Source organism: Phyllopteryx taeniolatus, chromosome 13 (genome assembly GCF_024500385.1).
Source record: "Phyllopteryx taeniolatus isolate TA_2022b chromosome 13, UOR_Ptae_1.2, whole genome shotgun sequence".
NCBI classification, from domain to species: Eukaryota; Metazoa; Chordata; class Actinopteri; order Syngnathiformes; family Syngnathidae; genus Phyllopteryx; species Phyllopteryx taeniolatus.
This window is the reverse complement of record NC_084514.1, coordinates 17,132,503-17,147,352: the sequence shown is the minus strand read 5'-3', so window position 1 is coordinate 17,147,352 and position 14,850 is coordinate 17,132,503. Positions and strand designations below refer to the sequence as shown.

At 52.5% G+C, this 14,850-nt stretch overlaps 2 protein-coding genes across 4 annotated transcripts; both read left to right on the top strand.

Annotated features, from left to right (window-relative positions):
- Nucleotides 1-237: 237 nt before the first annotated feature.
- Nucleotides 238-7,640, top strand: LOC133487413 (semaphorin-4A-like). Of its 3 annotated transcripts, none has more exons than XR_009791316.1 (14): nt 238-1,146; nt 1,330-1,544; nt 1,615-1,677; nt 1,751-1,849; nt 2,436-2,526; nt 2,604-2,726; nt 2,801-2,928; nt 3,398-3,567; nt 4,265-4,403; nt 5,061-5,250; nt 5,339-5,454; nt 5,514-5,692; nt 6,129-6,930; nt 7,005-7,080. XR_009791316.1 is itself a non-coding variant. In XM_061793931.1 (14 exons), exons 1-14 carry the CDS (start codon nt 930-932, stop codon nt 7,529-7,531), a joined length of 2,328 nt encoding a protein of 775 aa, XP_061649915.1. In that variant the 5' UTR covers nt 239-929; the 3' UTR covers nt 7,532-7,640. The 3 variants fall into 3 exon arrangements, 2 of the variants coding, with proteins under 2 accessions (XP_061649915.1, XP_061649916.1); XM_061793931.1 differs by having other exon boundaries at nt 239-1,146; nt 6,860-6,930; nt 7,005-7,640; XM_061793932.1 differs by having other exon boundaries at nt 240-1,146; nt 1,384-1,544; nt 6,860-6,930; nt 7,005-7,640.
- A 720-nt stretch (nt 7,641-8,360) lies between these two features.
- Nucleotides 8,361-13,862, top strand: LOC133487419 (uncharacterized). Its single transcript, XM_061793944.1, has 7 exons — nt 8,361-8,552; nt 9,945-10,151; nt 10,229-10,327; nt 10,757-10,813; nt 10,892-11,065; nt 13,235-13,360; nt 13,451-13,862. Exons 2-7 carry the CDS (start codon nt 9,951-9,953, stop codon nt 13,508-13,510), a joined length of 717 nt encoding a protein of 238 aa, XP_061649928.1. The 5' UTR covers nt 8,361-8,552; nt 9,945-9,950; the 3' UTR covers nt 13,511-13,862.
- Nucleotides 13,863-14,850: the final 988 nt, after the last annotated feature.

Sequence of the window (14,850 nt, the reverse complement as noted above, 5' to 3'; positions counted from 1 at the left end):
TCCGCGGGTGTTCCATGAGCCTGCTAGCGGCTCGGCTCACTGTGGGATCACCACAACGATGACAATTGGAGTCCGGAAAAACTATCTTGTACATTTGATTTATCGAACGATAAGTGGAATAGTAATTGTGACTGGCCTACTTATGAGGCTCCAGCGCCTCCACGGGACCGGAAGTGATGTCATCCAACACGGAGGCCGCCTGTGCATGTTTGACCCTTAAGTGACGTGAGCAAAATATTAGGAACAAGCACTGTTACGCTGTAAAAGCACAAAAATAAACATTCTATATGTTGCATGTAAACATCATAGAATGCTGCCCCATTCTAGAACATGTACGTGAACCCGTTCGTACGAGCTGAATTTTGAAAGTGCTCGTGAAAGTGATTTGACCTAAGACGAGACAGTTTGTTGGCCTTGTGGAGCGTTCTGCGCTGCGTTCGTGCAGCCATCTTCACGGGACGGCCGCTCCTGGGGAGAGTCCAGACGGGAAAGCTGAAGCTCGTCCGTTTGGAGAGCGTTTGTGCACTTTTGTGACCGTGTCCAGCTTCGAGCAAGTTAGCAATTTTGTGCTTCTGTATGAGGTGCGGTTCACATCGCTCGGGAGAACTGGCATTTTGTTTTCTGCGGGGCAGCTTGAACCGGCGCCTCCAGTCTCATCCCTGATGGGACTCCAGGTGGGCCGATCGGGGTTTTTTTTTTTTTTTTTGCTTGTCAATCTATCAAGCAAACCTTTCATATTTAAAAAGCAAGGCAAATGATCAAAGACGCAAACACATCCCACCCACCCGGCCGACAGTGTGGAAAAAGAGTGACAGATAGCAAAATGCGTAGCGCAAGAGGTTGACACTTCACATACTTATGGCTACATGCAGATAAATAATTGATGTGGACGTGCGCCCGAAGTCAAGTTGCCCAAAAGAAAGCAGAAGATGATCAGCTGCCCTTCAAACCTTTGTTGCATCATCGAGCCGCCGAGAAGCGAAACGGGAAGTCTGAAGGCATCGAGCCCCCTCGCCGTGTCGCCGCTTCCTGTCTTCAGTCAGTCACTCTGCGCCTCGACGATGGCCGTCGCGCTCGTCTTGCTGCTCGCCGCCGTGGCGACGGACGCTGTTTCGCCACCGCGCGCGCACGTCTCTTTCGTCTTCGGTGAGTCATTCTTCTCTTTTCGCTTCCTGCGTTCCCGGCAGCCGATTGGGCCCCGCTCGTGCGACGACATGGTCTGTAACGTAACCACGGCGACACTGACCGTCACGGCGAGGACGACGGAGGCGGCGGTCAGCGTTGCCCCGGCGACCGCTAACTAACAAACAGCTGTCGCCATCTCGGCAGCCGGGTCCTGTCTGAGTTTCAAACAGGAAGCGGTCTGTTTGTGCGTGCGCTCAGACTCCCCCGACAGGCCGCTGGTGCGTTTCCCGCTCGTCGGCGTCCGCAACTGTACCGCGCTGTTGCTAAGCGAAGACCGGGACACGCTCTACGTGGGCGCGCGGGACACCGTGCTCTCATTGGACGTGAGCGGCAGTGAGGTCATCACGCTGAAAAGGAAGGTGAGTGGACGCCGCGGGCGGCAGTCGGTCCCGCGGTGCCCGAATGCAGCGTGTCGCACCCCGTCCGCAGGTGTCCTGGCCTCCGACCGACTCGGACGTGAACGACTGCCGCCGGAAAGGGAAGGACGCCACGGTAACTTTGACCCGTGAGGATTTGTAGGCGTCTGTGTGCAGGGTGGAAGGTCAAAGGTGATGTGTGCGTGCAGGCGGACTGCGGAAACTTTGTGAGCGTGTTGCAGCACCTGAACGCCTCGCACGTGTACGCCTGCGGCAGCTTCGCCTTCGCCCCGCGTGACACCTTCCTGGTGAGTGCGATTTCGAATCCGGGGCCCCGCCCTTGCATTTATTTTGCTGTCTGCTCTTGTGTGAATGCAAAATGGCTGCCTCATCACAGATCCCTCCGGTGTACCGCAATGTTAACGGAAAAGAAAGCTTGGGTGACATTTGTTCACGAAGCAAAAAAAATAGGAACTGCATTTGGATGGAAAAGGAAAATTAAGCAGTAGGAGAAAAATCGGGAAAAGGACTTTTCATTGGGGACACGACAGTAAAGATATTTCTGTATTCAAAGTTTTAGAAAATATATGATTTAAAGATATCTTTTTTTCTTCATAGCCAACAACTGCCAATAATTCAAATACTCATATCAGCAACATTAATTGACCCTGGCAGCGTTCTAGAAATTGGATGGCTGGATAGAAATAAGTGGATGGCTTCTTGTAAGCAGGAAGAGCAGGCATCCAGCTTATCACATGCTGTCACGACACGCTTATTACATGCTGTCGTGACACGCTTATTACACGCTGTCATGACACGCTTATTACATGCTGTCATGACACGCTTATTACATGCTGTCATGACACGCTTATTACATGCTCGCACGGCCCGCAGGACGCCAACACTCTGGCCATGACCCCCCCGCGGGCCGCCCGAGGTCGCTGCCCGTTCAGCCCGACCCAGAGGAGCGCCGCACTCGTCGCGGGTTAGAACGCCGCCGATCGCCGTCAGGTGACGTCCTGTGCGTGAGCCCCGCCTCCTGACGCTTTGTTTGGCGCTCAGACGGCGAGCTGTTCACCGCCGCCACCAACGACTTCAAGGGCGTCACGCCGCTCATCGCGCGCCACTTCAGCAAAGACGGGCGCCCGGACGTCATTCAGGACTCGTCGCCGATCCTGCTGGAAGGTGCCGCCGCCGCCTGCGCCCGTGCACGCTCAGGCGTCACTTGCGTGGCTGCCACCCTCACTCCCTGTTTTCAGAGGCCAACTTCGTGGGTTCTGCGTTGGACTCCGCCCGAAGGAAAGTCTTCTTCTTCTTCAGCGAGCTGGCAAACGAGTTCAACGTCGAGGAGCGGCTGCAGGTGGCGCGCGTGGCCAGCGTCTGCCAGGTGGTCGCAGCACGCACGCACGCCAACACCAAACACGTGTGCGGCAAGCGACGCGTGCACACACCCTCGTGAGTGTGTGCACGCGCATGCTAAGCACACATCCACAATCTCGCAGCCAAGGCATGCCAGCCGCATGCCAAGGACACGCCACACTCCAAAAAGCCAAAATCTCGCTTGGTGAACTGATCTTATTTCTGGTGAAAAATGTTCAGTTTTGACTTTTTCCCAAATTTTCATTGGCAGATTTTTTTCTCTTCTTTTCGGACCAAAATGTTGCATGACTGAACTTGATAAGAAGATCTTGAATCTTTTTGTCTTCAAATAAGTCCAGTAAGATCTTTTCACTGGCGATAATCTCAATTCAGCGGGTGCAAGTTGGCCTTTTTGCAGCGTTTGACATGCCAAACACACAGCGGGCACACACTAAGCTCACAGAGCGCGCTGACATGCGTGCGCGCGATTGGCGCAGGACGACGTGGGCGGCGCCCAGATCCTGCAGAAGAAGTGGACGTCGCTGGTGAAGACCACGCTGCGCTGCCTGGCGCCCTTCCGCGTCCTGCGCGACGTCTTCGCCCTGGCGCCGCCGGAGGGGGGCGATGCCGCCCACACGCTCTTCTACGCCATCTTCGTCTCGCAGTGGTAAGCCACGTTTGGTCCAAACCCTGCATGTCGGCTCTTAAGTCTACTAGTGCACTCTTTGTCCTCTCAAGTCAGACAATTCAGCACACTCGTAGAGTGACTGTGTCTTAGTGACGAGTGACACTTTTAGCCTGCTCGTACGCAATTACTACTACTACTACTGCGCTGCACTAGTTACACTACTAGGCCCATCTAGTAGGCATGTGTCATGCACTATTGATATCTAGCTTATGGACCAGGTACTAGTATGTGCTTTGTCCTCACTAGTAGGACAACTACACATTACTAGTGTGGGAAAACTGAGCGTCACTTGACATCTGCGTGACTACTCGTGACACAAAATTCAACTGGTGCTTCACTAGTAGTACGAGTAACACAGCAGTCAACTGGTGCACACTTTTGCCTTACTGGTAACATGTAGTTGTCCTACTAGTGTTGAGATCTGTCTTACAGTACTGGAAGGCACTAGTGGGAAAAATGTTACTCTTACGAGTGAGGACAAATAGTCTCGTAGTACATGGACCTTAAGCTGGCTTTCAAGCATTGCGACGTCAACCGCATGAGCGTTTGTTCGACTTCCTTGATGTCAAGTTGATTTGCAGAAACCTTAATCGCAAAAAAAAAAAAAAAAGTCTCACAGTGTTTTCCGGCTTCCACGCCGACGTCACGCCCTCGCCACTTCCTGTTCCTCTTTCAGGTCTCTTCGCTCCGAGTCGGCGGTGTGCTCCTTCCGGCTGGCGTCCCTCAGGGCGGCTTTCGCCGGCTCCTACAGGAGCTTCGACACCTCCACGCACCTGTGGAGCCCCCTGCTGGCCAAGAGCTCCTACTTTGGTCAGGTTAAGTCGGGTTCAATGTCTCCCACAATGCATCTGAAAAGTAGTCAACCATGATGGTGACTCGAAAAGAAAGCAGCAGGATGTCCCATGGTGCCTTGATGACTCAGCTACGTACCGATCCCCGCCACAGGCACTTCTGTTGTCATGCTGCGCTCACGCCAGATGCTAATCGAACCATTCAGGTACATAAAAGGTCCGCGCAGATCCGTGCCAGGCGACGTATTTGACACGGGGCGAGCACGCAAAAATGCACTCCTTCGCCCATTTGCTCGGCGAGCGTGCCGACGATCCGAGGCCAAAGGTCGCTCGCCGTCCGGTGTGAGCGCAGCATTCAACTTGATTGGTTATATTAGCCGTCATTCGATTAATTGTTTCAACTCAAGAGTCAACTAAAAATCTTGTTATAGTGATTGGGGGACGAATTAATGATTGCGAACGCATCTACTCCCTAATCACTACACAGAGATTTTTTACATCGTGGACAATATAATTGACTCTAGGTTGGGTACGATTAATCGAAAACTCCCTATCACTACAATGGGATTTTTAGTGGACATTTTGAGGAACTATCTTGGTCCGCTATATAAAAGTCGCTCTACTGCATAGTGATAAGGAAGTAGGAAATGATATTGTGTGTGTGTGTGTGTGTGTGGTCAGTGTGGCCTGGAGGGGGCGCCGCATGCCAACTTGGAGGAAGTGAAGCGGACCTTCCTGACGGGCGGCTCCATAGCTCCGGAGACGGGCGGCCCCCTGGTGGTCTCCGCCCACCTGCGCTACAGTCGGGTGGCGGCCATGAGCGTGCGGGGGGCAGACGGGCGGCGCCACCAGGTCCTCTTCCTCCTCACGGGTGAGACACAAACACCAAAGACTCACTATTGATTTTTGAGAAAATCATCAGCGTCCATGTTGTCCAGTGATTTAGTTTGCGTTTTTAGAAAGTGGACTCCTGCACAAAGTGTTTTTGTCTGCACGGGGTCCACGGCTCATTGAGGAGATTGCGGTGTTGGAGAGCGGCGAGCGCGTCACGGCCTTCGTGTTGTCGACCGCCAAGGTAAAGTTCAACTTTACCTTGTTCAACGGGCTTCTGTTCAACGCGTGTGCGTCTATCAGGGCCTGGCGTTCGTCGGCTCGTGGGGCGCCGTCACCGCCGTGCCCGTCGCTCGATGCTCCGCCCACAGCACCTGCGGACGCTGCCTATTGGCCAGAGACCCTCTCTGCGGCTGGAGCCAAAGCAGGAAGCTGTGCGCCCGCTTGGACCAGGAACAACCCGAAGAAGACAAAGAACACATGTACGGACCACACCTTCACCTTTCGATCTCGTCATGATGCGTTGACCACGTCGTTCACGTATCAATCACATAATGATGACACAGTACGGATTGCTAATTGTTCACATATGACATATTGATAATGTCATCTTCACATATCGAATCCATCCATTTCCTTCCACTTATCTGGGGTCGAGTGGCGGGGGCAGCAACTGAAGCAGGGAAGCCCAGACTTCCCGCTCCCCACCGGCGTGTCCCGGGCCGTCCCCGCGGCCTCCTCCCGGCGGGACGTCCACAGGACACCTCACCGAGCGGGAGTCGGAGGAAACTCCTTTTGCCCGCTTGTATCCGCGATCTCGTTCTTTCGGTCCCACGGCTCGTGACCACAGGTGAGGGAAGGAACAGGGATCGGTAAACCGGTAAATAGAGAGCTTTGCCTTTTGGCTCACCACCACAGACGCTGCACCGATCCGCCTGTGGATCTCCCGCTCCATTGTTCCCTCACCTGTGAACAAGACTTCGAGATACTTGAACTCGTCCACTTTGGTCAGGATCTCATCCCCGACTTGGAGAGAGCAGTCCGCTCTCTTCCGACAGAGACGCAATTCTGAGGTCTCTGAACCAGACGGCCTCAACGCCTGGAAATTCTGTCCATGAAGGTAATGAACAGAATCGGTGACAAAGGGCTGCCTCGGCGGAGTCCGACCCTCACCGGAAAGGAGTCCGACTTCCTGCCAGCGATGCGGACCGAACAGCCCGATCAGGAGGTCCGGTACCGCATAGTCCCGGAGCACCCTCCACAGGACTCCCCGGCGGACATGGTCGAACGCCGCCTTCCAGTCCACAAAGCACATGTAGACCGGTCGGGCGAACTCCCACACACCCTGGAGAACACTGCCGAGGGCGTAGACCCGGTCCACTGTTCCGCAGCCAGGACCAAAAGCACACTGATTTGACTTCCCGACGGACCCTCCTCTCCATTGATGACACGTCATTCACCTACAGTATCGGTGACATTTGGATTTCTTACGTATCCCATATTGATATCCGGGTCACATCTACATAATGACAAGCTATCGACGCATACAGTATCTTTCGCATATCGATGATGTGTATATGGCCATGACCGCATACTGGTCATGCACTGATGACATATTGAGCATGAGTGACAGGAAGTGTGCTGGTCAGGGTTCAACTGCTGGAGGGTGGCGACGTGGCGAAGGAATGTCGCGGAGAAGGCGGCACCCGTCCCGTCAAAAGTGAGGCACGCCGGCCGGCGAGTTGTAAACGCTGACGGAAGCGCGGCCTTTGACGTGACCTGTGACGTGTGCAGATGTGGTGGCGCGCGCCAATGAGGTCGTCAAACTTCCGTGCGACAAACCTTGGGAGTCGTCTACGCTGACGTGGACGTCGTCGCGGTTCCGAGTCCTCCCGCCGCATCTTTTCATCCGGTCGGACGACAGCAGCCTGAACTTCTTGGCCAGCGGTGACACCGTGGGCACGTACCGCTGCCAGGCGGAGGAAGACGGCTACACGGAAACGGTCGCCAGCTATGACGTCATTCAGTCGGCCGCGCCGCGTTCCGTGTGCGCTGATTGCGGCGTGGAAGTCCAGGCGGAGTCGTCCTCCCCGCCGACGCCGCTCTGCGAACGGCGGGGCTCCCGGGGAGGGCCGGTGGGCGTGGCCCTGGTGATGGCCACCTGCATCTGTTTCCTGATGTCGGTCGCGATCCTGGCGTGCGTCCGCAGGAAGTCCGCCGCTCGCCACGAGGGTCCGCCCCGCGGCCAGGAAGGCAAATGCGAGTTCAGAGTTTCAGAGCCGAGGGTGGAGCTACGACAGCTGACCGACACGCCCGCTTAGCTTAGTTTAGCAACGTTAGCGTGATGAAGCTGAACTTGAAATCTTTACTTTTCATTTTGATTGCTGAAATGTGTCAATACTGATGATTATTAAATCAGCTGTCTTCTTCTTCTGTTGAATCATCACCTCATCATCCAAACATCCTTTTTTTTCTTTTTTCTTTTCCGCTTTGTCTGAACTACGTGGGCGGGCGACTTCGGTACCCGCTGGACTGGTCGCCGGCCAGGGGCAGGGCACGTGTTGGCAAACTGGTAGACATGTCGACAAACATTCACACGACTGAACGAAGCGCCAATCCGCCCGATCACCAAATCAACAATATCTAAATATGTGGATATTATTATTTTTTTTTGTATATCGAACGAGGTAGAAAGCGTCGGAAAAGAGGGGATGACCTTTGACTTGTACGTCGTGACACGAGAAGTGAGATCGGGGTTACGGGAAATGTTTAGTGATGCGTTCGCGTGTCTTCTGGAACTCTTGCAATCGATCCCCTCGTCAAATTCGACTTCCGTGTTTTTGGCTCGCACGTTTTGCGGTCCCAGTGAACACGTGACGGGCATCCGTTGAACCGAACTCGAACAACATGACTGTTCTACACTCTGTATTTCTTATGTATTATGATCATCATCAAGAAAATATGGCACATTCCTGCGTGGCATGTGTACGTCACATTTCCGACCTTTCGAGGTGCCCTCAAACGCACCAACTCGCCACGGCCAAGTTGACTGGACTCGATTGCGCAACTTCTTGAAGTGAGTTCGAATATTGCACAGGAGCACTTTCAACGTCCGTCGAGCAGCAGCTGTGATTGTTTCTCTTGGTTCGTGTGACCCGTTCGCGTCCCTCTTCTCACTTCCTGCTTCCGCCTCGTCTCGTTCCAAGCATTTCGCCAGATTCCCGAACCGGGACAGGCCTTGCGTTCGCTTGCGCTTATTTCCGCTCGCTGGTCGTTTTGGCGTCAACAAGCCCGCGCGACTGCGCGACCGGCGACAACCGATCACCCAAACGTCACCTCGATGTTAGTATGAGTCTCGTGACCCCCCCCCCCCCCCGTGGTGCAAATCTGCCATGTTGAAAGATCGAAAAATGTATACACAGTGGCGTGAAAAAGTATTGGACCCCTTCTCAAATTCGGATATCGTTGCGTCATTTCCCCACTTGATTTAAGATCATCAAACACAAGTAAATATCAGACCGAGTGAACTTAAGTTGCTGGTTTTAAAAAGTGATTCATTTGTTAAGTTAAAAAAGTTTCCAAAGTGACCTGGGCCATTGCGAGGAAGCGGTGGGCCCCCAAATGCAGCGGCGTGACCCGCAAAAGGCCGCTCGCGCTGGATAAGCCTCCACTTTTGCTCAATTCAAACAACTGCGCGAGGAAGCGGTGGGCCCCGAAAGATCTCCGCAGAGATGTGAAAGACTCGTGGCCAGTCGAAGATAACGCTTGATTTCAGTCGCTGCTGCTGCTGAGGATGGCCCGAGCAGTTCCTGGGTTGACCTTTTCGCACGGGGCCAGGTAGCGTTGATGGCTATCGTTGAAGTCACCATTTAAAAACACAATTTTAGGTTCACTTGGCTTATATTTGTTTGATGATCAGAAACAGGAAGTCCGCGAGTTACGACACACTCGACCTACGACGTTTCGACCTTACGACGCCCGTGCCTCGTCCGCCATTTTGTCCCAGCACCTTACGTGTTTCTGCCTAGCTAGCGCATAGCGCTTGTCTGTGTTTGTGTGCCAGGAGTATCTTTGCCTTTTTCGTCCTCCTTTTTTCACACTCTCAGCACTAATGGTAGCCCATCCCAGCTATCTTCGAGCGGGAGGCGGCGTACACCCTGAACCGGTCGCCAGCCAATCGCAGGCCACATAGAAACAAACAACCATTCGCACTCAAATTCACACCTACGGGCAATTTAGAGTCTTCAATGAACCGAGCACGCATATTTTTGGGATGTGGGAGGAAACCGGAGTGCCAAATCGGAGAAAAGCCACGCAGGACGGGGAGAACATGCAAACTCCACACGGGCGGGGCCGGGATTGAACCCCGGTCCTCAGAACTGTGAGGCGGATGTGCTAACCAGTCGGCCGGGCTCATAGTGACATGTTTACTTCCAATTTAGCTGCTGGGCTAGCTCGCTAGCTAGCTCCCCCATAGCCGAAGGCACCAGCGGTCCAAATGTCTTTGACAGTTCAGGTTTCTGTTTGAAATGTTATCCAAAATGAATCAATGCCCCAGTGAATAGTGAGTAGGCGCACCCCTGCTGGGGAAACACTGCAGTAGAGCTCAGTGCTGCCCGCATGTTGTGGCACAACGTGGTACTACACTGAAGGCGCGGGACTCGAAATTCAAACTTGACGGTCGCTTAACGAGCGCCGATAATGCTGCAATTGTTCGTGAATGCTGTTTTAAAGAATCCCATGGCGGCGTCTTCGTCCGTCACGAGCGTCGGCGGCGTGCTGATCGTCACGCAGGTCATCCCTCGAGACGGAAGCGCCGTCCCGCCGCAGGCCGACACGCTGGCTCCGCCCGCCGATGCCCGGGCCGCACCCCCTGCCTCTCCCGCCAAGAAGAACGCAAAGAGCGCCGCCCACCAGCGGGGGGAGATCCCGGGCCTCGGGGTGAGTGCGTGCGCCCCACAATGCGTCAAGATGGAGCGCCAAACAAGGACTTCATTTGTGCGCTCGCGTGTGTGCAGGTTGTCCAGATGGTCATCGGCTTGCTGTGCGTTCTCTTCGGCTTGACGGGGATCTCGCGCTTCCTGATTGAGCACGTGGCGTTCTGCGGCGGCATCTGCGTGCGTTGACCGCTGACGTGGCGGAACTTTGTTCATGGGATGTGTGTGGCGTGCGTGTCACGTGACACGTGACTTTTCACATCACGGGCCACGTGAATGTGACTTGTGTCATGAAACATCACGTGTCATGTGACACGTGTCGCGATGTGCGTCACGTGACTTGTGATTTGACGTGTCGTGACGAGTGATGCTTGACATCTGTCGTGTGATAATGTCACAGGATGTGTCATGTGACGTGTGGCATGTCGTGATGTGGCTTGTGTCACGTGATATTAGGCAGATGACGGGACACGTGTCATGTGACGGCTTGTGATATTTGTCCTTTGATGCGTTGTGATTTGTGTCGTGCGATGTTTGAATACACGTGTGGTGTTAGGTGTCATGTGACACGTGTCATGTGAAGTAAGTCTTTGACTCTGCTGTCTTCAGTTTCTGGCGTCCGGTTGGTTGGCGGTGGCGGCTCGGAGGCGGACGTCCGCTACGCTGGTGAGTCTCGTCACGATGACGTCGCGGTGAGCGTCCCGCACCGCCGTGATCGGTCACCCCGTTTGTGGCGTGGTCCAGGTGTGGGCGTGTTTGTGGTCCAACGCCGTCAGCGTCCTGCTGAGCCTGGGCGGCGCGGCCTACCTGAGCTGGCTGCTGGCGACCGGTCGTCCCGCCGAGAGCGTATGCGGTGACCGATTGGCCGGCGACGACAAAGCGTGGAGCGTCTGCGTCGAGAATCTGTGGTTGTTGGACGTAAGTTGGTCAGCGGACGGGCCCTCGGCCTCGGCTCGGCTTCTTTCTCCGGCGGGCTGACCTTCAAGCCGGTCGCGAACCGAGCGACTATTCCGCGGCGTCACGCAGTGCGCGAGCTGCTGATCGTTTGCGACTAGTTTGGCTGGATCACAAATTTGAATTAGTGGCAACATCGCAGACATTCCCAACCGATCAAAATGTCAGGTTGTATCACATGATCCTCCACAACCAAAATGAGATTTGCAGGTTTCCGGCGGTGCCTCGAGATTGTTTTTTCCAATGCAATTCTAAGGAGCGTCAATTGTCCGGATTTCCGCTATTCGCGGGGGTCCGCTGTGGTAAATATTCATCAAACGAGAGGCTTCGAGCTGCCGTCTGAAGTTCACTCTTAAACTAAACGTACAACAGAGAATTACACGTTGGTAGCAACTGCATAGCCTCTGCTAGCTGAATGCTAACATACAATGGGCAACTCCATAGGCACACGGGCTAACAATTGGCACGTACGTGGCGGCGTTGTAACCTTTAAACAGCGGATATCTGAACGACTAATATTAGTGGCGTACTGAGAAGCCGAGAGAGGAGCCCTGCGCCCAGTCCGCTCTGTCGGTCTTATGTTGCACCCGCGTGGTGAAGGCGCACGCACGCGAATGGGCAGCGTAGTTGAAGGAGAAAGTCTAACCAATACAGTTTCAATCTTTTACATTTTTAATCATGGATTTACTGTATGTTAGGGCTGCGCCATAATAATCGGGAGTATTTGGATCAATATTGTAATCGCAATTATGAGTCACGAATATTCTTCATGCTAAGGAAAAATCTATTGCACTACCCTTCAAGGAAGACTAGGGAACCGTTCTCTGTGCAAAGTGAATCTTTAAATAAGAATGAATGATCGATGATAATAAGCCCGAACCTGTACCCCCAAAAAATCTACCTTAGCGAGGGCTAACTGGATGAATGTGCTATTACAAAGTGCCATCACGAATTGCAACTTACTGGAAACAAATGCAGTTAATGCATAAAAGGGAATAACGTTAGGCCACAAGCAGCGACTTTTCATTTGAAAAGGTGCCTCGAGATACGAGTGACCCGACTATTTCGAGATACGAGCCGTCGATCGGCCGAGTTTTCGCTTTGACTTGCGAGCCCAAGCTGGCGAAAGGAGCAGCGGGGGGCTCCGCTCGCTTGATAACAAGCGGAATAAAGAGTCTTCCAAAAAGAGGCCTCGCGCTGCGCATCGCCACCGCTAGCAGTTGGCGTTTCAGTCTTTAAAACCAAGAGAATGACTCGCTGTGTATTTGAAACAAGCACAGTTTCCTTCAAGCATATAATGGAAACCACCACAGCCACGCGGCTAACGATATACATACACAAGACAAAAAGAAAATCTGATAAGGCCAGCTGGGTGTTGAAAACCATTTCAAGCTGTGGCCAGAGACGTTCCGGAGCTACGGCCGCGGAAGACGCGAGCGTGCCTTGTGGAGGGTTCACTCCAAAGCAGATCGAGCTGATCTGATTCTGATTCTGATTCAGAAGATCTGAATGTCATGTGGGGTGCAAATGTTGTTAACTGTGTCTTTGTACACAATGGCGTACTATTCGGTGTAGGTTGTTTTGTAAAAGACATAAAACAAACGTTTTTGGACCGTTGACGGTGGCTGCGCAACAGAAGCAGAGAGGGCGGGGTGGGGCGGGGGTCGAGCGAGTGCAGAGAGAGAGAGAGAGCATTTAAAGGTACAGGTACGCAAAGGAAACCAGTTTGTGTGAGATATTTCACTTCATAAAAGCAGATGTTCTATTCGGTTTTTATTTTACAATATACTCCCACTTGTCTTTTTTTAAAAACGTTGACAAAATGGTGGTGTCTTTTGGGGGACTGGAACTGATTAATTGCATTTCCATTCATTTTAATGGAGAAATGTGTTTTGAGATACGAGTCCTTTGAGAAGCGGCACGGTGAACGACCGGTTAGCACGTCTGCCTCACAGTTCTGAGGACCGGGGTTCGATCCCCGGCCCCGCCCGTGTGGAGTTTGCATGTTCTCCCCGTGCCTGCGTGGCTTTTCTCCGGGCGCTCCGCTATTGTTATCTAAAACAACTTCACTTGCGTCCAGTTCAGCCACATATTTGGGTGTGCGCGTGTCGTCATGGCCACGTGTGTTTCCAGAGGGTGCTGTCGGGCCTTCGCGGCCTGTTCCTGGTTGTGTTGCTCCTGCAGGCCGCCGTCTGCGCGGCGCTCTGTGTCTTCACCGCCAGCGCCATCAGGATGCGACAGCGCTACGCGCCCATCACGGTAAGCCGCGGCACGTCTCCTTCTTACTGTTGAGCGGCGTGACCCGAAGCGGCCAATTAGTAGTCGGCGTGTCTCTCTTTTGACCTCCAGGTGCTGAAAGAAGATGGCTGCTGTGGCGGGAAGCTAGAGGCCCAGCCAGAATCTCCGTGACAACCGACGCAACTTTGGGACAGCGTAAAAATAGTGGAATAACGGCATCAGAAAAGCAGAAGATTTGAGTTACAATCACACGATAAGAGTAATAACTGCATATTAACATTTTAGTTATTGTAAAAGCAGCAGAGCGACAGTGTCACAGAAGCATTATAACCTTTGCATTACTTTTTTGTACACTTGCATTGTGGCTCATTAGCAAGCTAAAATGAGAATAAAATGTGCCGCTGATGTCATTCACAGCTGAATTGCATTTGGTGGGTTAGCATTTAGCATTAGCCGCAGTACAATGGCACAGCTTGCTGTAGTTGAAATCAATCAAAATCAATAAAAGGGTCGACAAATGTCACGGCCTGGTTGAGTCGTTTCATGTGCTGAGCGGAGGTCACGTAACCGGCAAAGTCCTCCGTGCCACTTATAACAGCGGTACCCGACCACCGGCGACCAGTTCAGGGTGTACCCCGCCTCCTGCCCGATGACAGCTGGGATAGGCGCCAGCACGCCCGCGACCTGCATGAGGATGAGTGGTATTGAAGATGAATGAATGTACTTTAAATGCACCATACTTTTTACTTTTACTCGGGTATTTATGTGAAGAAGGATCAATACTTTTACTCCGTTACAATGATCGACAAGCCGTTCGCTACTTTTATTTATCCATTTCTGCGTGTGCGACTATTTTTAGATTCCATCTTCGATTTCCACATAGGGTGCCCGTTGCGCCGATCCAATTTGATCATTAATGTCATTTGACTCCAATTCACCAATCAGATGACAAGGCAGTTACATGACCGCGCACGTAGCATTCATGAGCCAATCAAAATGAGTTATTTTGGGGAGGAGGGGGAGGGGGGGCAGCTGCGGAAGTGTGTTTACTTTACAGACTCCCAAAAAAACAACAACTACTTTGTCATGCAGCTCTTAAATTGTGACTGCCCAAACTTGGATACTTCAGCCCACTTCTAACTTGAAAAACACCTTGCAGGTAAATTGCAGATGTTTCTATTGTTGTTTTGGCAGCGGCTATGGCAACGTTAGCCCTATCTTTTGGTGTCACACACACAATCACTAAGTCTGCTCAGCAAACGGTTTCTTCATGAAGTCATTGAAGCGAATAAAGCAAATAATGTTTCTGTGTTGTTGCTTTTTGGGCAGTTAAAAATTGAAATGGTGGCAGGTGTTTGTTGGCTTCCACATATTATTATTTGATATTCATGCTCTGATTTAAAAAAACAAAAAAAACAGGAGTTACACACAAGTTACTCTTTACTTGAGTACTTTCTTTCTCTTACTCAAGTAAATATTTGGATGACTACTTTTGACTTTTACTTGAGTCA